The following is a 25,118-nucleotide window of genomic DNA, read 5'->3' as shown; positions in this document are numbered from 1 at the left end:
CATTGTCCCCAAAGCATATTTTGCATCTGAACTCCAGTCTATATGATTTCTGATTTCTCAGGTTGTCTTCACAGTCTTTTTGACATCCAGTTTAATACCGGACCAATACCTCCATCAGCTGTTTGCCAGTCAAGCAACTTAATCATCCTAGTCCACAGGTAACCAGTTAGCCACCACCGCTTCAGGAGCTGCCAGGAGTCACTGAACAACAGTCTACGACCTACCTCCTGAATCATTAGCAGAATTCGCATCTTCCCCTGGAATCTGTGTATGTATTTCAACATTCCCATCTTCTGTAGCTTCTACTAAACTGATAGGTTCGGGTGACTGAACACGACCCTCTACCACTTGCTGTTCAACAGCATTGTGCTCTCAAAGTAACAACCAGGTGTCCTGTTGAATACACGAGAAATCGGGTGAATGACAATCAGTACACTTCTCAAAAGTACATTTCCGCTTGAGATCTACGGGACCAGAGCATCAAGCATTTTTTGATGCTTCCTACCAGGCCTATACTGGATCCTCGAAATCATAAGTTTCAACAATGCTGAGCCACCTTGCTAAGATTCCTTCTGGATCTTTGAAATTTTTCAACCATATCAAAGGGCATATATAGATCTGTGCGCAAAATAAACTTTGGCCATAAAGAAAGTGTCTAAAGTGCTTGAGGAATGTAAACCACTGCCAAGTTCACGTTTGGTAGTGCAATAGTTTGCGTTGTGACTGTCCAAGCATACGACTTGCATATGAAACAACCTTTTCATCTCCTTCTTGCAATCTGAGATAGCGCACTTTATATACCAAAACCACTACAGCATCAGTATCAAGCACATAAAGTCCTTTTCCTGAGGGAAAAGCAAATGCACTGGAGCAGTTGATAGACATTGTTTCAACTGAACAAATGACTTCTGCGACAATCCTTTTGTCCATTCAAATGGAATACCCTTCCGAGTAAGTCGCACCATAGGTGGAAGCAACCTCTGAAAAATTTTGGAATAAAAACTGCGGGATGAAATATCCCAATAAGACCCAGAAAACTGCGAATGTCTGAACGAGTTTCCGGTTTAGGCCAGCTTTTCGACAGCCTCTATTTTATCTGGACTACACCTAAGACCACTTGCTGAAACCATATGCCCTAGATAAGCAAATCTCAGACTGGAAAAGTGTACGAACTTTCTTCGGTTTTAAAGAAGTTTCAAATTAGCCTGACGCAACTGAATGAAAAAACCAACCTAAGATTGTTTAATGCAGAATGAAAATCTGACCCAAAACAATAACATCGTCCAGGTAACACAGGCACTTCTTCCACTTCAACTTTTCCAATACCCTGTCCCATCAATCTTTCAAAAGTAGCTGGGGCATTAGTAAAAGACCAAACGGCATGACATTGAACTGATGGAGTCCTACATGAGTAACAAAAAGCAGTTTGTGTTTGTCTCTTGGATCCATTTTACTTGCCAATACCCGCTGGCTAAATCCAGGGTACTAAACCATTGACAACCACCCAATGTTTCCAGAGTTTCCTCTATCCTCGGCAAAGGATAGGCGTCCTTCAAAGGTCGTCTCATTCAATTTCTAAAATCAATACAAAATCTGCAGGATCCGTCACGCTTAGTTACCAAGCAAACAGGAGCAGACCAAGGGCTACTACTAGGTTCAATAATATTTTGTTGTAACATCTTGTCAATTTCATTTTCCACTAACTGTTTCTTTAGCCAAAGGGATCCTTCTGGCAGGTAGTTTGATAGGAGTTGCATCACCAGTATTGATAATGTGAGTAGTCTCCATCTGTCTGTCCTAACGAACCATCTTCACCCACAAAAACATCCTGGAAATTCTCAGACTAAATCAGAAACGGACTGCTTTTGACTATCCGTAAGACCAGAGGAACATCTATCAACTAGTGACTGCAAGTGACTCGGTAAGTCCAAACTTTGTGCATCTGTGGCAACCTCATCACAAGCTACAACCTGATCTACTCTGCTAACTGTAGCTAGTACGGATGAACTGTTTATGGACACTTTCTTGCTATTCAGGTTCAGCACTGAAATTACTACAACATCCTTATCAGGCTGGACAAGACATCTAGCCACAAATATTCCTTTGCTTCGCCAATATTTATTTGGCTCAACCAACCCTTAATTCAGTACCAAATGAACCCTCAACAGTGCATTTGATTAATTTCTCAAATCACAAGGGGAACAACAACCTTGTCAACAATTCTAACCCGCGCACAACTACCTGTGTTCAGTTTGTACAACTTGAGTTTCCCTCTAGATGTAGACAGTGTCTGTCGTCTCACATGTACCTCACCATCATAATCCTCTAGGAAATCCATGCCAAGAATACTTACCCATGGTACCCAAGTCTGCAACGACAAACTCTTGTTGAAACGTCACACTTCCAACACAAAACTCAAAACAAGCAGAACCATGGACAACCATAGGCATACCATTGGCCGTAAAGAAATCCTTGTGAACTTTCTTCAAACTAATGCTCTGAAACCCAGTTTAAGAACATCATCTTGTGACATAATTGAGACAGGAGACCCTGTATCCAACAACATTCTAGAGGTAAGCCCGTTCACCAAAACATCTGTATACAAACATTTCTGAGGTTTCAAAGAATGTAAAACAATTTGTTCCCGTGAAACTGATTCACTGGAGCAAGTTGACGAAGATGACTTCATCGGTTTCCCTTCACCAGATAAAAATAATTTTTCCTCTAACCCATCACCATTGAGTACAGATTGCTTCACCAAGGGTTCAACACTATTCCCCATCAGCGAAGGTAAATCTACCTGCACTCCGATATCAACAGTAAAACAGTTTTTTTTCACAGAAGCTACATCTTCATCTGGCCTACAAATTTTCCCAACATCGGCTGAGACCTCGGCCTCGACCCCAGCCTTTTACTAGTTTCCCATATCTGTTTCCTTGATATCTGATTGATCAAGCAAACCCAGTTTTGATAAGTATGGACACCTATCGCGAAAGTGACCTGATTGATTGCAGACATAGCAGGTATTAGGCCTGGCACTTCTTAAGCTACGTTTAAACTTTTCCAAGCGATCATCTATTAACTTTGTGACTGCCTCCAGTGTCAACCCACCACTATCAAGTGGTTGCCTAGTTTGGTTCACTCCTGCCACCCTGTCTAAACTTTCAGGTTTCTTTTTCCTGCTTCCATCAACGGCTTCGAACTCCATGGCATATGAAATGGCGTTTTCAAAGCGTTTGTGGATGTGCAAATGTAACATGTTTTCTCATGTCAAAACTATGCAGGCCAGTTAAGAACTGATCAATCAAATGTACCTCTAGTGATGAAGGGGTGCTGGTAGGGTAAGCTAAATTTGCTAGTCTACGGAGTTCAAACCCATAATCCAGTACGGCCTGTCGCGACCTTGCCGACGATTTCGAAATTCACTTCTGTTGGCTACATTCCGCTCAATGGCATTGAAATGTTGACCCAAAGCAAATTTCACTGCCTGATAACTGCTGAGTTGCCCTAACGTAAGACTACTCAAAAGTTTTGTGCTGCACCTCTCAAACACATACTAAGTTGTTGAGCCTTTTCATATTCTGTCCACCCATTCCATGAAGCTACTTGTTCAAAATGAACAATAAAATCCTGCCAATCACATGATATTCCATCAAATCTTTCAGGCACAACTTCACGATGAGATAACCTAGACTTTTCAAACCCTGTCAAAACAGTTCCGACTGGATGTGGTTGTCTTAAACAATTCAAACCTCTAGAATCCGAAAAATCAGTATGCAACCTGTCTTGTATTTCTGGTGTACTGAAATGCACCGAACGGCTACCACTCATGATTCCATCTGATATATGACCAAACAACCGATGATCAGCATTCTGACGTGCACCATAAGCTGATGGTAACTGTGTATCCCTACTCATCTGTCTTAAACCAACACCATTTCCTATTTGAGAAAGAGGTGAATACGGCGTAGAAGTGGGATACATATTTTGCCGAAATGGGGGCAACTCACTTGTCAAATCGATAAGTGGTTCCTCCAAATTAGCACCGGCACTGACATGAAACTGACCATCAGTCTCGGACAACAAAGAACAATTTAGACCTAAATCTTCCGACATGTTTTGTTAGACTACACTGAGAAAAAATTGGAAAAAACAAACCCTTATCCTGGTCTCGGCACCAAATCTGTAATAGGCGCCTAGCGCATGAGTGTTGTAAAACAGACGCCCAGTGACAGCAGAACGTTGTTTTTATGTATGACAAGTGTCGGTTGGTTACTGAAGTAATATGCTTTGCGTTGTGTTTGATAATTGGTCTCTTTACGTGGTCAGTACATCTTGTCTACAAGTTCTGTGGGAATGGTTCCTGGCGGGTTCTCCCAATTCAACTCAATTAAAGTCAAAACAAAAAGAATATTTAGGTTTCCATTCTTGTTTATTGTGAAAAAAAGGCCGTATTAGTCTAAACAAGCCTACATATATCTACCTACCTAAATCCTACTTAAATACAGTTTAACTTTGGTTTACGTCCATCGCCTAATACCTACTCCCGAAAACAACGAAACAAAACCTACTCATTCCTATACTATTTCTCCCCTTCCCAAACTAACACTAAATCCACCCGACCTCCCTAAAACAACAAACAATATCTGGAAACTTAAACTTCAACTGGTCTTGATTCAAGACTCGGAGTCGCTAGAAACTTACCCGATGCGGGTATCGGACGACTGACGATTCCCTACCCAGGGTAGGCCTATATAGTCGACATCGGACCACGTGACTGGGCAAATCCAGATTTCGGCCAATGCGCACGCTCCTTGCATCTCTGCCCCTCAAGATGGCGGAGCATGCAAGAAGCGTGACATCGTCCTGTCTCCCCGGCCACGAGGTCCGCATGGGCCTAGGCTACTACATATTTGACTACAAAGGTAGGTACTTACGTCAGCCGCCCACCCAACTACCTAACCTACTCCACCCACTATGAACTTTTGTACCTAATAAACGTTTATACCCCGAGACGCCCACAGTATGCATGCATGCATGCGTGCATTTAAGTATGTGTATGTATGATGGTGTATGTGTGCGTGCGTGCGTGCGTGCGTGCCTGTGCCTGTGTGCGTACGTATGTATGTACGTATGTACGTGGGTGTGTAGGTATGTATGTATGTCTGTATGTGTGTATGTAAGGATGAACGTATGTATGTGCGTGTATATGTTGTGTAAGTGGGTGTATGTATGTATGTATGTATGTATGTATGTATGTATGTATGTATGTATGTATGTATGTATGTATGTATGTATGTATGTATGTATGTATGTATGTATGTATGTATGTATGTATGTATGTATGTATGTATGTATGTATGTATGTGTGTGTGTCTGTGTGTGCCTGTCTGTCTGTCTGTCTGTCTGTTGTTTGTATTTATGTATGTATGTAAGTGCCCATGTATGCATGTGTCTATGTATGTATATAGGTATGTATACGTCTATGTAAGGATAAATTTATGTATGAAGGTATTTTTTTGTAGTTATCTATGTTTGTACGCATCGATGCTAGTATTTAAATGTGTACCTATGCATGTATCTAAGTGTGTATATATGTCAACAATCCTTTTATATTTTTGAAATGCCTTTTAAATATTGCTGATATTCTTTTTTAAGGTGTCTTTTCGGCCTCTCGAGGCCTGATGTTTTGCATTTTATATGCTATACTATGCTGTCCCATCATCTATAACACATGACACTATAATAAACTACTATTATTATTATTAATAATAATCCCTGAGACCAACGACGGACACCCATGACTCTGATTTCTTAGGTCAGCTCAGTACAAGGTCATTGACAACACCCCTGTGAAATGACGTCAGCCAGGTGTTCAATTTGGTCACCAAAATGTATTATACCCCCTGTATACAGCAAGCATGCATCAAGCATGGTGTAACGCTATATACAAGTTTCCTATTATTATTATTATATATATAAACGGTTCAAGAAACTAAATTATGAATGAATACAAGTAATTTTCTAGTATTTCCCTGATATGTTATTGTTTGTCGAACCATATATTTTAACGTTACAAGTGGCGTTTATACAAAAGAAAATAGATTAACAAAATAATAATGGTCGCATAATGCTTCAAGAACAGAAACATGAATCCGGTTGTATTCCGTCCTTAACATTTATTGTAGTGAGTGAGTGAGTGCGTGATTGTGGTTTTACGTCTCCGTTAGCAGTAATACAGCAATATCACGCCCGTGGACACCAGGCATGTGTGGAACAGAACCTGGGTCTGCGGCGTGCCGAGCGAACGCTTTAACCACTAGGGCTACCTCGGCCCCATATTGATTATAAACCCCGTAGGGACACGATATATGTTGGTTACTTGAGGAGTTCAAATACGGGAGAATTATTCCTTTCTACTTCTTGTTTGATATGTTGAACAAATTGTAAAATATGCATGCGGATCCGTGAATCATTTTCAGTAAATTAAGACACTACATTTTGGGACACGGTAGCTGTGGAATAAATCCTTTTCTATTTCGTCCTTTGTTATGTTCCTTAAGTTTTAACAGTTACTGACGGAGTAAAACCTGCATCAGCATGTAAATACATGTTAACTTTATCTACATACCCAGAACATAGCATCCAAAATGTCGTCCACTTCCTACTGATTTCATTCCATGTCTGCTCTTTTTCATTCGCCAATATATATATATAATATATATATGTGTGTGTGTGTGTGTGCGCGCGTGTGTGTGTGTGTGCGTGTGTGCGCGTGCGTGTGCGTGCGTGCATGCGTGCGTGCGTGTGTGTGTGTTAGTGACCCGTTTCCAATGCCAAAAAGCTTTGGAACGTTTGATTACAAGATGAAAGTCAATACTGGTGACCTGTCTAGTGACTAATGCAGCGTAGAACCTCGATCACTCATTCATACATAAACATGTCTATATGTTCTGTTTTCAGCTTCAGTTCCTCCAGCATATTAACAGATGGAGACGACGTCCTTCCGCTGCCCATACTTGCTGTTCCGGTCTCTGTGTACTGATTAATATCAATTTCACATTGTTTGTTTTGTGTCATTAAAACGCGAAGTGTTCTGTCATGCGTTGCTTGTCGGGATTGCAATATTAGTCATTGGGATTGCAATATTGGAACACACGCGCGCACACACACACACACACACACACCAATATCCGAGCTCACACACCCATCACTGACTCTCTGACTCTCTTTACTATCACCCGACCACCCTCTCATTCAGGGTTCAGTCGTAAGCATTTAGCACTCAAACTACGAACCCGTGAATGGGCTGGGTTAGAAGGATCCTTCAGTAACCCATGCTTGTCGTAAGAGGCGACTGACGGGATCGGGTGGTCAGGCTCGCTGGCTTGGTTGACACATGTCATCGGTTCCCAATTGCGCAGATCGATGCTCATGCTGTTGATCTGATCCAGACTTGATTATTTACCAATCGCCGCCATACAGCTGAGTGTGGCGTAAAATTAAACTCACTCTACATTTACTTCTCATAGAAAATCAACTTCATCTCTCGTCAGTACACTTGTCGTAGTGGGCTGGCAAAGATAAACTCCGTCACCATGGCAACATTCAACATCATAGCATGATTGGTAATTCATTTACTATCCATATGATCAACTCGACTTGTCGTCACCATAGTAAGATTCAAGATCATAGCAATTGGTAATTCATTTACTATCCATATGATCAAGTCGACTTGCCGTCACCATAACAGCATTCGATATGATAGCAGTGAGTGAGTGAGTTAAAACTTTACTTTCACAAGGGCAATATTTTTAGCCAAAATTGAATATCATAACTAACTTTAGGACGAATAAGATGTCATCGATAGGCCATATAATAACTGGAATACCACAGATATAATATGATACCAGTTGACATCGGCAACTAAAGGTAGATCACTTGTCACCAAACCTTGTTGATTATGTTAACACAGTAAATGGAAACCAACTGGGATCACCTTGAATGTTGCTATGGTGACAACAAGAAGAGTTGAACAAATGTTGGGTAAATGAATACCAGCTGCTCTTGAGTGAGTGAGTTTATCTAACGTCACATCGGCAATGTGACTCATTAGGAACAAGAAATCTGTCATCAATTCAAAAGAACCACCGACTGTGGCACAGCAGAAAAAGATGCTTTGGTTATGAAATGAATCAATTATACTTATATTCGGCTCCATTACTAAATTCAGATTTGAAGTTTTGGAACGTAGAATGAATTTAGAAATAACAATTCCGATCTTAACACTGTTCAATTATCACTTTGTTTAACACTACACAACTTCCTTTTAAGGACATTGCCTTGGCTATAAGCTTCTTTGGCAATTCAAAACACATCATATCCAAGTACAATAACTGCTATTTTAGCAATTATACTTGATGCAACACTAACGTAGCATAAACTTTTTTGACAACTCAAGAGACACATCATATCCAAGTACAATAACTGCTATTTTAGCAATTATACTTGATGAAACACTAACGTCGCATAAACTTTTTGGCAACTCAGAAACAATATATAACAAGTTTTATGGATAACAACTTCTTTATTTCCGTGAGTGCGACGTTTCGATACAGATTCTTGTACCGTTGTCGAAAGCATAATGGAACATGAAGAAGGGAAGTGTATATATATACTGGATGTAAATAATGTAACAAAGTAAAACAACATAATTAACATAAACTGGCAAGGCAGAAAGCTGATGAAGCCAGACTGTGAATACAAAGGACAGGCGTGGAAGCCAATGATGTACAAATAATAATGAGATGTTTATACAGCAGAGTTTATACAGTAGATTGGGCTTGGTGGATGAGTGCATCATAAGCGGATGGAATGAAGTATCCTTGGTCTCGGTTGAAGGTGGGCTTTTGGCGTTTGATGTGGATGGCTTCGGTGAGCCTGCGTTCGGTGGAGTCTTTTGTTTGTTAGAGAATGGTGATGTCAGACCAATCTATTTGATGATTGGGGCTTGCTTTGATGTGGTCGGAAATGGCTGATTTGCTGTCGGAATTGGTAACAGAGGTCTGATGTTCTTTCACTCGGGTGAAGTGTACAGTTGAGTGTATAGTGCGATAATTGCTCGCGGATGACATGCATCGCTTGCTGTGGATGCGCCCGGTGGCGACCTCCCAAAGGTTAGACGTCAAAACGTTAGACGCGCTAAAACAACAAAGGTTATGGTTTGATTGATACATATTTTATTCAGTTAAGAAACGGATTGGGCACAAGTTATCCAACTTAAATAATCCCTCTCCACATAGTTACAAGTGTATATTACAAAAAGTTCAACAAGAGGAGGCAGACAAAGGGAATAGATATTTACAGAAAGAGTTATTTAAATCGTTTAGTGTTATGGATGTAGATATGTACAGATTTACAAACATTTATGGTTGGTTGCACTGAGGCTCACTACACTGTTACCTTCGTTAATTAATGGACTACTCCAAACATACTAATCCAAACACAAAGAGAAGAGATTATGGATAATGACAATGACTTTATTTGCGTGAAACAAAGCAATTTGATTGTATTTTGTTAATATGTTGCTTTACAATCAACCTTTGTTTAAAAACATAATTATGGAGTGAATAATGATTAACATAATGATAGGATAAAAATGAGCAAAAGTTAAAAGAAAAATATATATAAATATTTATAACAACTTTTAAAATGTTAAAAAGTGGAAATCTTATATTATTGTTTTTGTTTCTAGATATGTTTGACATATTGTGAACATTGCGAAAACATATTTCGAGAACCCAGTAAATGAGTAAGTCAGTCAACATTACTATTCTGATCAAAAGTATTTCTGTGCAAATGTGAAAAGCATCTCGTTAGTGTATGGGACAGGCTCATTATATGAGTGAGTAAGACAAAGGTTGTAATCACAGTCACGCCTGATTGATTTGTCTGTGTTTTGGGACGTTTGACTTTTGGGACGTTTGACTTTTTGGGACGTCTAATTTTTGGGAGTAAACCCGCCTGGTAAACTGCTAGTCTATATGTATAGCACACCAAACGAGTTTCCACTTTCATATCAAGGTTATGTCCAGAGGGAAATAGCTTTGATTTATCACGCGCAAAGCAAATGTACAAATTATGTTCACACAACAGCAGGAGCCGAACAGGGGAACTGTGTGTCTCAAATAGTAGTGGTTATGGGTATATGCACAGTCAGCCATGCGGACCCCGTTGATATAAAGAAGCCTTTGTCATCTGCGCTCAGGATGAAGCTATGTAGTGCGATGTCCCATTCACCGTGGACCAGCTATACGTAGGAGTTCATCGCCGCAGTTCATCGTGGACGTCGGTCAAGTGATCACAGTACTGGAGAATATGGGTAAGAATACCTTTGAAAAACAGACCACAGCTATGCCTGAGTCCCGGCTTCTAGGTATAATTAAGCCTATTTACACAAAAACAAAGGGGTATTGGGACCCGGATAATTATCGGGGGTGTCACTTTTAAGCTGCTTGGGTAAACTATTCACATCCATATTAAGTAAACGGCTCCAAGCCTACTCTGACAGCGTTGGTGTCATAAGCTCTGCGCAAGCGGGCTTCAGGAAAAACTACTCCACCATTGATAACATTTATATCTTAAAGGCATTGATTGATATATACCTTAATCAAAATAAGAAATTATACTGCGTATTTGTTGATTTTAGTAAAGCTTTTGATACTGTGTGTGGCGCTGTAATGCTTTGGCGGAAAATGGTTGATAATGGTATTACTGGAAAATGTTATAATGTTATAAAAATATGTATCAGCATATAAAATCATGTGTTTCTCATAATGGCAGTACAACCCAATTCTTTCCTTATGTAATAATACGGGTGTTCGACAAGGCGAAAATTTATCTCCATTTCTGTTTGCTCTTTATTTAAAATGATTTGGAGTATTTTCTATCAAAATAACGTAATTGGTTGGAATTTGTGAATGCTTATGCACTAAAAGAACTTGGTATATTCGTTAAGCTACTGGTAATTCTTTATGCTGATGATACAGTTCTTTTATCTGAATCTCCTTCTGATTTGAAACTTTGTTTTGGAAACTTTTGATGCTTACTGTACACGATGGAAACTAACAGTAAACATTTCTAAAACTAAAGTTTTGATTTTTTCAAAAGAAGCAGTAAACTTAGTACATTATTTTTCCTGCAGAATACTGTTTTAGAGGTGAAAAACATTATGTTTATCTTGGTGTACTATTCACAAACACTGGTCGCTTTTGTAAAGCCATTAAACGGCTCTCTGATCAATCTTCTCGTGCAATGTTTGCTATATTTAGAAAAATTCGCTTGTTAGATATACCGGTCGACTGCCAACTTAAACTTTTTGATCAACTTGTTAAGCCTATTTTATTGTACGGTGCTGAGGTGTGGGGCTACGAAAACACTATTCAATTAGAACGTATTCATTTGAAATTTTGTAAATACATATTGAAGGTAAAAACAACAACCCCAGACTTTATAGGGTGAACTTGGAAGATATCCACTTAGTATATCTATCAAATTGAGAATGTTATCATATTGGTGTAAATTATTATTATCTCATGGTAAACTATCAAAGTAATGTATAAATTAATGTTCAATTTGCACAATTCTCAGGCAAATGCTAAATATCCGCTAATGGCGGAAGTAAAATCTGTCTTAGAGATACAGGCTTTAGCTACATTTGGCAATTACAAGAATTTCAGAGCACCCATTGGCTGGTAAATAATGTTAAAACTGTACTCGTTGATCAGTTTCTACAAACTTGGAGAGAAAGTAAATCACAGTCATCGAAAGGCCAATATTACAATATGTTTAAGGATAATCTTTATATTGAAACTTATTTGTTGCAACTTCCTCTAGATTTACGTATTTATACTACAAAACTTCGAACTTGTAACCACAGACTCCCTATTGAAAACTGGTAGATGGCTTAAAATTGATAAAGAAAATAGACTGTGTACATCATGCAAGAGTAAAATTGGGGATGAATTTCACTTTTATATTAGAATGCAATGAGTTAAAAGAATTACGAAACAAATATCTCCCTCTATATTATTGTAAACATCCACTGTTGATAAATATATTTCACTTATGTCTATCACATACAAACCAATACTTGTTAAACTTGCTGCTCTTTTGTGAAATGGGGCTTGCGTACGCTCCGTTAATGTAATATGTGTTTGTTTCATTGCTTTGCACATGTATTTGTTTTACTCTATGTCATGTATATGACTCATGAGAATAAACTTTGAATTGAATTGAAAACTAACCACTACCACCATGGTTCTTCTCAATCACAGCTCATATCTGTGATTCTGTAGTATTTTACTGTCCATCGACAGGTTTTAATCTTCAAAATGTTTTCTCTTGATGTTGTGATAATTGCTCACGGACACAGGTGTTCGCTAAACCTGTCCGAAGGCGGAGGTTGGTTCAGCACGATATCGCACAATTTGGTACTAATATCCAAGGCAGAACAGCTGATGCCCAGATGGCCCCACACATACCATCCATTAAGCCCACTCATTAGGGCAGAATAATTAAACATACGCACTGGTCAGTGAGATACCGTTAACCTGAAACAACAGATAAAGGCAGGGGCCAGCCGGTCCCCACTGGGTGCACACGTGCTGGCCCCTAAATATGAGTACGGGTCAGGGAATCTAACAACAAACTCTGTCTGGCAGAACATTTGGCCAAGGGCTTTGAGACAAAAGCAATGGAGATTCATGTCCATCAGTGTCAGCGCCCGGCAGAGATAATTAAGTTAATTAGAGACCTGACCATTAACGGTATACCACCACTGACCAGTAGCGAAGAAGAACCAGAGAACAAAGGACCAAGACTGACCAACCCTGGGTATATATAACGGTACAGGCAATAGGCCAGGGAAGAGCCGAGCCGAATCTGCAGCCGAGTGTGCAGTACTGAATAAAGTTGTGGACCCACAGACAGACTTGTGTTGTTCATCACCCCTCTTGGAGACACAGCACTAAGGCAGATAGACATCGCAAAGAAAACCAGCATCTTCTAAGTGCGATACTGGTGGAGACAGATCTCTGGTGCCTCTTCAAGCCAAGCAGCCAAGTTCCATACAAAGGTTAATGCTGAACATTATACTTTGTCTGGGGTCCACAACTAACAGCCTTCACTCCGTAATTTGGAAGCGGACTAATTCCATGTGCCGCCTAACCAGAACGACAGTTTCATATAAGCCTACAAACACGTACTATAACACTTCTAGAAGCTGTCATAAACGGTGTGGCAATATACTCCCCATTTCTATGTGCCAGTGTGTTAATATCTCCACGGGACTGCATCGCGTTTTGATACGACCCATCAGAAGCTACCTTTCTACAGGACCAGATTCCGCGGAGCCAGTTCACCCTAAAGGACCAGGAGACAACCCATCAGTTCCAGACAGGACCAGGACCATGCACACCGGGACCAACTCGCCACCTCCCGACCAGACAGGACCCATCATCATTTCCGACGTCAACTCACTTCACAGCAGGACAAAACCGAAGTTTCGTGAGAGACACTGTGCAAGAACTGTGTGTAACGAACTGTTCTTCGTTTCCTAACATTGTGACACTCCTTTGGGTAAAGCACATTTTTATATTACCACTGCCTACCCTATTTGCATTTTTACTTGTTTAGCAGCACATTTGTACGTTGCATAACTATGTCGATATTCAAACTTAATCCACTAAACGCGGATGAAAGGCTTCCCCTCTTGACCCCAGAAAAGATTAACTCACCCCAACGTCTAAATCCACCCTAAACAAGTCGACCTCAGCTCTCTTGACCCTTATTCCTCCCAATGGGTGACCTTTGATGATACCACCTCTACCACGCGCCACAATAGTCACACCAACACTAAGGCTTCCATCCCGACCCCACCCACTCCCTCATCGTTTACCCCACGACACCCCCAGACATTCCCATTATTACCCCCACCTCGTAGCATCTCCCCTCCCCCCACCACCTCGCCGCCCTAACAGCCAGGAACCCTCAACTTCCCATACTTTATCAACTTTGTCCAGGGCTATTAATTGTTCACGCCTTCCACTTCCCATGTTTGATGGCAAAGATCCCATAGCGGCATCTGCTTGGCTGAAACGCTATGAGAAGTTCGCCTCTGCTCAACACTATACCGAAAGTGACCATATTGATATCTTCCCCTTTACCTGACCCACTTAGCGGCGGAATGGTACGAGGGTACGAAAATACCTCCTGTATGTCCTGGCCAGAGTTAAGAGCTGCATTTTTACGCCGATATTCCCCATCATCCATAAGTCTCTTAACTCGCCAGAATGCCTTACTGGACAGGAAACAAAGGTCTGGCAGAAACCTTCCCCGCCTTTCTTCAGTCCGTCAGGCATGAAGCTGAATTACTGCACAGAAATGATGATGGCTACATTAAAGACCTTATATTACGCAATACCCTGCCCCATATACGTCAGTTTATCCTGACCCACGCGCACGATACTCTAGAGCAAGTAATCGAGGCGCGGAAATTGCAGACGCCACGTCAGGGTTGACTGATCCCAAGTCAGATCAACTTATGGCGGCGATTAATGCCCTTTCATCCCAAGTCAGTGCGCTACACTGAACATGTTAATGCGATCAACTCTGGCTATCGCCCCCAATCAAAATTTTCCAAGAACCATGTCAGGCCCCACACCCAAAAATAGGTCAATGCAACGAAGATGGTATTCAACGGTCACTACAATATAGCTCTAATCCATCTCCAGTATTATCAACAGTCAGGCCCGCCCGAGAGCCACTCCCCAGAGGTGGAACACCCCACCAATCCCTCACAACAATTTCGTTGTAAAGGCTGCGGCTACTTCCACACCTCCCCACAAGAGTGTCGCACAAAGTACCTCAGATGTTATAACTGTAACCAGTTAGGACACCTGCTTAGAACATGCCCCCTCCCCCAACAGCGCAGAGCATGATATCAGGCGCCTCCCATAGCTGAGTCGAGCCCCAATCATCCGGCCCAGGGGAGGCATATTGATCGTTCAGTCAGCTAGGACTGCCAACCAATTACTCTTGTATATATGTATATATGCGACTGAAATATTACGGTACAACATAACAAAGCCAACAAATTCCTACGGTATATATGTATATGTCGGAAACTAAATATTAAGGTAACACATGAACATATCAAGAATCAGAGCAACTCACAACAACTTTAACATATTTTCAACACATCCACTTCATTAAGCCAATATGTGGAGAAAGCCGATTATAGCTTCTCCCACTGTACCAACACACATATACAACTGATATTGTGCCCTATACTTGTCAAATTGTCCAGGCAAGATATTTCTCAGTGGCCGGCACACTAACCATCCAATAACGCAGTAGCGGCCCTGAATGCATGAATGTTCGAAATTGAAAAAGTGCAAGGCAAAGGGAGGTATGCAGAGTTAAACTCACCACATACCACCTGAATGGATGACGAAGGATATGCGAGCGCGGTATAGGGGTTATGTTTGACGAGTTGAGGAAGAGGCGTCAGCTGTCGGAACCAGGTACAGGGCAACCACAGACAAAAGAGCCATCACGCCATTGTCTGGGGACCCTGGAGAGACGCCGGTAGTTGTAGTTGAAGGAAGGAAGTAGTAGAGTAGTAGAGAGAGGAAGAGGTGTCAGCTGTCGGAACCAGGTACAGGGCAACCACAGACAAAAGAGCCATCACGCCATTGTCTGAGGATCCTGGACAGACACCAGGTGTTTGTCGCTATGCGGCAGGGTTAGCTGATGGATTCCACCGTCTACCTGTCTCTTGATCACGGACGGGTCCACAGGCGTGCTCGATACCCATGGGAGAGTGTTTAGAGCGATCATTCACTCTTCCACAAGTCCCGGTAGTATAGGGCCAGCTAACCTGAGGAAAATTTGTGTAGTATAATGACGTCATTAGAGGATACGGTGGATACAGATATTGCGAGTAGACGTAGTAGTGAACTGAGGATGAATGAGTGTACAGAAGGCACTATAAAGAAGTACGAATGTGTAAAACCCCAATATATAACGGCCACTACTCCACTGAGAAATAATCCTGGTTAGTAAGTGTTTCCCAATTTAATTTTTGCATTTAGTCACGTAATTTTGAAAAGTATCTATAGAACTATCTACATTTTATGCAGGATGAGGTCTCTGCAAGCGTGGTCACTACTGCTGACCATACTGTATAGTACGATGGGTCAGGACCATGACCGCCTCCACTATGGGACCTTGTTTTCGGAAAGAGGGAAACTAACGGCTTTTGACGAATCTTGGACACACACATTCGCCCTAGAGTTACCAAAGCCATACCTTCCTAACAGATCGTATGAGATTCCATCTTGTCTTAAACAGGATGACACGGCATGTAAAAATACACACTTTCATGTTAGCTCCATCCTGACATTCGTACGTAATCTACACTCCCGCGCTAACTCAGACATGGCAACCACAATCAAATTAATTAAAACGCACATCCCAGACACGCCCGAACTTAAACCCAAAACTCGCCACACAAGAGTTTGCTTCCTTGGCTCGGTCAGTTGGCCAAGGGAGCATTCGGCCTCGCCACAGAACGTGACCTGAAAATAGTAACAGACCATATTCAACTCCTCGCATCCCAGGTACATCTCCGTGATGTCGGCTTCAACACATCACAACACCACATGGCATCCTACATGACACAGACAAATATTCGCTTCGACAACATAATCAAAGCTATTAAACAAAATCATAACCAAATCGTTCAGACAGGCGCATTCACACTTAAAGAGGTCAAATGGTACGAGAACTATTTCTCCACACTCCTCCTTATGGTAGGCAGAGAAAATCAATTGGCTACATTAGTACAGGGTCAGTCCCAGACACTATTATCAGGTATATTCCAGTTACTAAGGGGGCCGCCTGTCACCTAACATTGTTCCCTTACCAACACTACTGACAACAATTCACGCTATTGCCGACCGCTTACATTCCACATACCCAAAGTTTCAACTTCGATACACCGACGCCACGATGTACTATACCGATGTTGATGTACACCTAGCCCGCCACAACAATATGTTGTTTGTGACACTACTAATACCAGTAGTTTCAGACACTACTGTAATGAAAGTTTATAGGACGTCAACATTTTCCCTTCCAACCCACGTTAACTCCCCACATTACGACTATCGTCAGAAATCTGGCCCCATATCTTGCTGTTTCCATAGACAGTAAAAGTTTGTCGAGTTTGAGAGTCAACAGTTCGAGCGATGCAACGGTGAATCACACATACACTGCAACATACTGCCCCCCCAGTCCACGTTTTCAGCCCCTACGTGTACCTTGGCATTGTTCCTTAATGACATCGACCTTGTCCACGAATTATGCACTTTCCACTTTTTACCTAACGGTACTGTTACTGACATGTTCGAACTAAGATCGGGCATGGTTGTCCTCAAAATGTCCAAAATATCTCCTTTAAGTGCCCGACCGGCATTAAAACTCATAAAGGCTGCAGTTTGTGCACCTCACCGCTGTTTTGCTCTTGTTCAATCCAAGCAAACAATAAAACCATCCCTCCCCGGCTGAACCATTGTCAAATCCATGATAACACAACCCATCTCCGTTATCCTATTAACATTGGGTTCTTACGTCATTTTTTCAATTCCGACCAAATTCGAAATACCATTCCCGCCCTACTAGCGCAGGAGCCGGTTCAATATAGGACCGCCCCAATCCGTTTGGCGAACGCAACCTTCCAAAAGATAATTAAGACAGATAAACAACTCAGTGTTAACTTGAAACACGTGGTCGCTCAAGCAAAGGCCAACCAAATCATATATACCGACCCTTCAGACCCACTCTTTATAAAATCACTGGGCGACGACTCCGCCGTATTTGATTGGTCAGACCCCTTCGCGTATCTGAATGTTGCAGTATGGGGAATACTAATTGTAATTGGCTGCCTGCTTTTCTCAATGAATCGCAGAATCGGTATGCTACGAGTACAGCTACTGGCTCGGGGTATTACCGCTGTAGCAGTCACTACTACACCTAACATGTTAGTGTGGACACCCTCCACTCCAGCTCCCGTAGTGACATCAACGCCCTCGGTAACTGACCTTATTAAATCCTACTTTAAACTTGAAGTTGTTATCCTTGTTATCATGTTTATTGTGACTACTTCCTTAATACTATATGTGTACAAACTGAAGACAAAGAGTGACATCATCGGTCATATTATGCTTCTCTTCAGGGGAACGATTCAATTTGTTTGAATATAGCTGACATCAACGCCCCACCTCTAGTCCTGTCACTCTCTAATACCAACTACTCTCCTACGTCGGTAGCCATACACCGCACCCCTAAGTTGTTCTCCGATCAAGTCACTATCACCTGGCCAGACAACAACTTATCTGTAGTAAATATCACATCCACAACTCGCATCCCCTGCCCTCGGATGTAGCTATATTCAAGCTAAATGCAGAAACGACTAAGACGAATCATAAAAATCCGGTATATACTCAATTTGTATATACTCCACGCTAACGTCCATTACCCACTTAAAGCTGTCGGGGGGACCGATCAATCCATCAGCCATCATGATCCACCCCCACCCCACAGCCAACGGCTGTACCCGTCTCTGGGATCCCAAATCTAATGAAAATAGCCGTACTCTTACATACATCCTCTTCTCACCACCCCATCCCATCCCCCGATTACCTTTTTTTGTCGAACCATAGCTATGTATTAAAGTCAACTACTGACAACACAACCAACTCACCAATGATGGCCTGTCGCACACACATCGTTGGACACACAAACATTTTACATAACACCGTGCATATTTCTTAGTCGATAGTAATTGTAGATTTGTATATACGTTGTTTAGTTGTAACATGTTCAATAATGAGTCCACATTATAACTTATACATCATAGCACACTTATGTCAATTGTACCTTTTTGAACTATATATATATTCCACTGTACATCATTAAATTTTTTGATATTATAAACCGATTGTATGTCGATACTATGCACATATATTGTTACCTCCTGTATAATGATTGTATATCAGGGTTGGTCACAGTCATTTGGTCCTATGCTCTAATTAAGGACGTGAGGTCACGTCCTTACAATACGACAGGGAAGTATATCCAAGGCAAGAACAGCTGATGCCCAGATGGCCCCACACATACCATCCATTAAGCCCACTCATTAGGGCAGAATAATTAAACATACGCACTGGTCAGTGAGATACCGTTAACCTGAAACAACAGATAAAGGCAGGGCCAGCCGGTCCCCCACTGGGTGCACACGTGCTGGCCCCTAAATATAGTACGGGTCAGGGAATCTAACAACAAACTCTGTCTGGCAGAACATTTGGCCAAGGGCTTTGAGACAAAAGCAATGGAGATTCATGTCCATCAGTGTCAGCGCCCGGCAGAGATAATTAAGTTAATTAGAGACCTGACCATTAACGGTATACCACCACTGACCAGTAGCGAAGAGAGGGCAGAGAAACAAAGGACCAAGACTGACCAACCCTGGGTATATATAACGGTACAGGCAATAGGGCCAGGGAAGAGCCGAGCCGAATCTGCAGCCGAGTGTGCAGTACTGAATAAAGTTGTGGACCCACAGACAGACTTGTGTTGTTCATCACCCTCTTGGAGACACAGCACTAAGGCAGATAGACATCGCAAAGAAACCAACATCTTCTAAAGTGCGATACTAAGATTTTCGCGGTATCGGGTCTAAATCATTTGTCATATTAAATACATGACATCTCATAGAGAGGACAAGTTTTATTCCGACCAGTTGGTTGTACATGTGTACACAAAATAACCAATATCTTTGAAACAATGTAGATAACAAGAAACAATACTTGGCCGAAAAACAAGCTTCTAATATTTCCGATAATAAACTCTCCACCAATAAAGTCAACGTGACAAACGTTATGTGGGTAAAACTAGGGTCTGGTTGGACATACCAGCTCTGTTGTTTTCGTTTGCACTTCTGCTGATGAGAGCAATCTTAATGTATGTCCATATTCCATGCACTTCTGCTAATAGTTAAACTTGTCAATGCCCATATTCCTGCTCTTCTGCTTGGTGATGAAACTTGTCATGCCCATATTCACTGTACTTCTGCAGATGAGGAAACTTGTCATGACCATATTCCCCACTTCTGCTGATGAGGAATCTTGTCATGCCCATATTCCCCTGCACTTTTTTAAGCTGCTGAGGAATCTGGTCATGCCCATATTCCCCCACTTCTGCTGATGAGGGAATCTTGTCATGCCCATATTCCGAGCACTTCTGCTGATGAGGAATCTTGTCATGCCCATATTCCCTGGTCTTCTGCTGATGGGGAATCTTGTTATGCCCCATATTCCCTGGTCTTCTGCTGATGAGGGAATCTGGTCATGCCCATATTCCCTGCTCTTCTGCTGATGAAGAATCTTGTCATGCCAATATTCCTGGTCTTCTGCTGATGAGGAATCTTGTCATGCCCATATTCTCTGCTCTTCTGCTGACAAGGAATCTTGTCATGCCTATATTCCCTGGTCTTCTGCTGATGAGGGAATCTTGTCATGCCCATATTCCCTGCTCTTCTGCTGATGAGGAATCTTGTCATGCCCATATTCCCTGCACTTCTGCTGATGATAACACTCGTCATGCCAATATTCTCTGCTCTTCTGCTGATGAGGAATCTTGTCACGCCCATATTCCTGCACTTCTGCTGATGACGAAACTTGTCATGCCCATATTCCCAGCACTTCTGCTAATGAGGGAATCTTGTCATGCCCCTATTCCTTGCACTTCTGCTGACGATGCAACTTGTCACGCCCATATTCCCTGCACTTCTGCTGTTGATAACACTCGTCATGCCAATATTCTCTGCTCTTTCTGCTGATGAGGAATCTTGTCATGCCAATATTCTCAGCACTTCTGCTAATGCAGAAACTTGTCACGTCCATATTCCCAGCACTTTTTGCTGACGAGGAAACTTATCATGACCATATTCCCGTACTTTTGCTGTTAATGACACTCATCATGGTCATAATTTGAAGTATTATGTATGCCAGAGTTTTAAAACGCAGTATGTAAGAAATGTTATTTTGGGCTAAACGTACGAATTATCGCCAGTGACTGGGGGTTATAGAAATCCAACTAGGGTCCATGCAGGTACTGTAATGTAAGTTCCCATGGAACCCAGTATGTATGGTGATCTACTGTCGTAGGTACTTTGATGGGTTATGGGTTTTATCTGGAAATATAGACATGTTTGTATATTCTCTGAGTTAAGTTAAAGTTGTGTTTTCTAAATCTAAATCACAGTGCTGACAATATACATGAAATATCAGCAGCTTATTATCACGACCACCAGCACAGCCATGTACAGGTCAGCTGCCTGCGTGTAATTAACCCTAATTAACTTTCGAGTATGGCCGGCTGGCCACGTAGGCGCTAACACTGTGGATGAGGTGCATGCTGGATACTGCCGGTGGACCATACATGCATCGTAATACGATACAGGGCAGCAGACAGTCACTGAGTATATAGACAATGAATTCTGGATGTAACGGGACTTGACCCTTTGACAGCAGCTAGGCAGGGGGCTGACGATCGCCTCTGCGATGCCGCCTGGCCGTTGTTGCACTACCATGTAATTGCATATCTAGCTGCCGAATAAAGTGTTATATCGAACAAACTTTATAAAGTAATTGTATAGCATCTTGGGGCTTAATTTGTAATGGTGCAGTTAAGCTATACTATACTACCCATCAAAGAGTTTAGACTCACCTAAAGCACTCACTATATGTTATGTATATATATATGGTTACATCGAAGATGAATTTCGGCACTAACTTTGGGGAACCAACTGCAAGCTTTATGCAGATGAATTGCACGAGGATCATGCATCAAATTGCTAAAAAGCATGTGTAAATATCGTTCATGTGAACAGCTGCGTTTTGATGTAAAGTTTTGTTAAGAATTCGCCAATTTTCACTGATTTTCATCATTCACTGAACTCATTGACAATAATCTTTTCAACGTTACGAATTTCTTTTTACAATACATTAGTTCATGTGTAAACAGTACATTTAAACTGAATGGAATATTTTGCAAATCAGGTTTAGAACAGTTGACTGAAGTAAGTTGCGACATTTACACTAGTGAGTCTAAACCTTTGATGGGTAGTATATTTAAGAATAAGGGACCTAATAAAGAAAGAAAAACAGGTTTACTGTAACGGGGGTGGGTGGGTAGGGGATGGGGTGTGTGAAGGAGACGATGAGGCAAAGGCCGTGGCAGTGGTTTATGGAGGCTGTGGGTGAGCTGGCTGGGTAGGGAGGCCGTGACCTTTTCACAGGAGAGATTGTGCTGGTTGTTTTTCATTTTAGAGGTTACTGATTGGCTGAGAGAGGGGCGCGGACGTTGTATGGATAAATGAGCCTGGTCTAAATATATAAGCTGTTGAGAGGTAGCGTGATGGGGATTGTTTGGGAGGTTCTAAATTTTATTGATTAGGTTGGAGTTTTTGTAGGAGCTAGGTGGCTATGGCGTGGAAGATAGTTGACGGGTTGAGGGAGGAAATAAGTTATCACCTCAGATCAATAAAGATGTGTGGCTTAATCATTTTAACACAGTTTTTTAATAGACCTGTGCTCCAGTGATACAGTAACTTGGGAATGTCAAGATGATAAGGATTGCGTTGATGATATTGATACAACTATTCTTGAATGTAGAGTTCACTGATTCTGAAATTATATCAGTCTTAGGTCATCTAAAAGAGGTAAATCTCCAGGTAATGACTATATAATTGTAGAAATGCTTACATGTTCTACATATCATTTTACCATTTCTTAGAAAACTCTTTAATACATTGTTTCAAAAAGGTGTTTTCCCTGAAAACTGGACTAAAGCAATTATAATTCCTATACATAAAAGGGTGACCGAAGTAATCCCGATAATTACGGAGGATTTCCCTTTAAATTGCACTCAGCAAAATATATACACGGATTCTTCATAGCAGACTTACAACCCTGAGCTACGATGAGAGATAAAATACCTGAATTTCAAGCCGGTTTAGAAAGGGTATTCTACAACTGATCATGTTTTCACATTTAATGCAATAATTCAGAAATGCTTATCAAGAAAAGAAGAAATTGTATGTTGCCTTCGTAGATTTATGAAAGCTTTTGATTCCGTCTCACGATATAAACTTTGGTACTGTCTTCAAAACTCTGGATTAAATGGCAAAATGTTGGCTGCAATAAAAAGTATATATATGTATCTGTTACAGCATGTGTAAGATGCAATGATAATGTTTATACAGATTATTTTGATTGCCCAGTCGGTCTTAGACAAAAGGTGTATTTTTAAGTCCACTTCTTTTTTTCATTTTTATTGGTGAACTGTGTACTGATATTGTAGAAAGTGAAGTAAGATTTGGTGTACAGCTGTTCCTGATGATTTTTTAGAGATATTGCTATTACTTTTGCAGATAATGTCATTCTCATATCTGACGTGGCTTCGTGACCTACAAAAACAATTGAATATCTTAGAATCATATTGTGATAAATGGGGACTTGACGTCAACCTCGATAAAACCAATATTGTTGTTTTTTAGAAGGGGTGGAGGCGATTATCAACTAAAGAAAAATGGTATTATAAAGACTCTGTTATTGACGTTGTGAATTCATATAGATATCTTGGTATTATACTTTCATCCACACGTTTAAAATGAATAAATGTACAGACGATCTAGCACTGAGAGGAAAAGAGCATTGTTACAAATACTATATAACTTACGAAGATTGATGTGGTTGATCCTAGGGTATTCTTTAAAATATTTGATTCACAAATTCAACCAATTTTACTTTATGGTGCGGAAATTATGGGGGATTAGCCGCTATGAGAATATTGAAAAGTTCATTTGCTTGCGTGTAAGAGATTTCTAAATGTAGGATTACAAAACGCCCTAATGTTATAATATATGGTGAATGTGGACGATATCCTTTGTATATAAATGCCTTATGTCTAGTTATTAAATATTGGCTAAAGCTTACAGAAATGCACTCTGGTAGAATACCCCAAAACATACTTGACATGTCAGTATATTTAGATAACATTGGGCAAAATAATTATGCTTCTCATATTCGTAACATACTTTTTCTTCACATAGATTTGGCTTTGTATGGTTAGCACAAAGTGTAGGCAATAAGGTTGATATTCTTAGATGTTTTAAAGATGTATGTGTAATATGTTCTGCCACTAATCTTGGCATTGTACTCTCGACAACAGTTCACGCTACAATTTTATAGAGAAATGTAAGTGTTTACTAGAACCGGAAAAAATATTTAAGTGTTATACATGAAAACAAATATCGTAATATTCTTATAAAATTCCAAGAGCAGGCCTATTACGATTAAAAATAAATGAAGGAAGATGGTTAAATATTGATGTATCTCTACGCACATGTCCTGTCTGTAAACTCGGTATAGGATGAATTCCATTTTCTTTTAGTATGCAAATATTATTCTGAAGAAAGATTTTATTATTTTCCCCACATATTTCAAACCACATTCCAAATATATTTATTTTCAAAACCTGCTAACTTTTTCACTTCAAATGAAGCATTATTAAATCTATGCAAATTCATATATACTGCTTATATAGACTCTTAATTGTTTTACATCATGTTGCCAATATATTTTGATTGTACACATGTTATATGTATATGGAGCCAGTGGCCTTCATGCATAATAAAGATCTTTGACTTTGGGTTTGAGGGATTAAAAGTAGATGTATATTATTGTGGTATTTAGATGATATAATGCTGTGTGGTTGACAATAATGATGTTTGTTTGTTGCAGGTGACGGTGTGTAAAATATATGTTCAATTGTTTCTGGTTGTTTTGCATTGTGTACATAGTCCATCTGGGTCTCTATTTTGTTTGAATAATGCGTGGTTTAAGTTTGTTATGCCTGTGATTAGTCTAGAGTGATGAGTGTGTCCATGTGTTTTGTTGTTTGAGTAGGTGAGGTTTGGTGATAGGTTTGGT

General features: G+C 40.7%; 1 protein-coding gene and 1 long non-coding RNA gene across 2 annotated transcripts in view; both read left to right on the top strand.

The window, feature by feature from the left end:
• The first annotated feature begins 10,295 nt into the window (after positions 1-10,295).
• The window catches only part of LOC124275868, a 34,263-nt gene continuing 19,440 nt past the window's right edge, over positions 10,296-25,118 (top strand). Inside the window, exon 1 of the mRNA XM_046711550.1 lies at positions 10,296-10,381. Coding sequence (XP_046567506.1) covers positions 10,378-10,381 — 4 coding nt within the window. The 5' untranslated portion in view covers positions 10,296-10,377. The remainder of the gene's footprint in view (positions 10,382-25,118) is intronic.
• Positions 13,062-16,524, top strand: LOC124275867. Its single transcript, XR_006898367.1, has 3 exons — positions 13,062-13,135; positions 13,396-13,638; positions 16,203-16,524. It is a non-coding gene; the product is annotated as an uncharacterized LOC124275867 (long non-coding RNA).

The sequence above is a fragment of the Haliotis rubra genome, unplaced genomic scaffold (assembly GCF_003918875.1).
Source record: "Haliotis rubra isolate DU_JTF1 unplaced genomic scaffold, ASM391887v1 Scf2032, whole genome shotgun sequence".
Lineage (NCBI taxonomy): Eukaryota > Metazoa > Mollusca > Gastropoda > Lepetellida > Haliotidae > Haliotis > Haliotis rubra.
The sequence above is the reverse complement of the archived record's forward strand: the minus strand, read 5'-3'. Positions and strand labels throughout refer to the sequence as shown.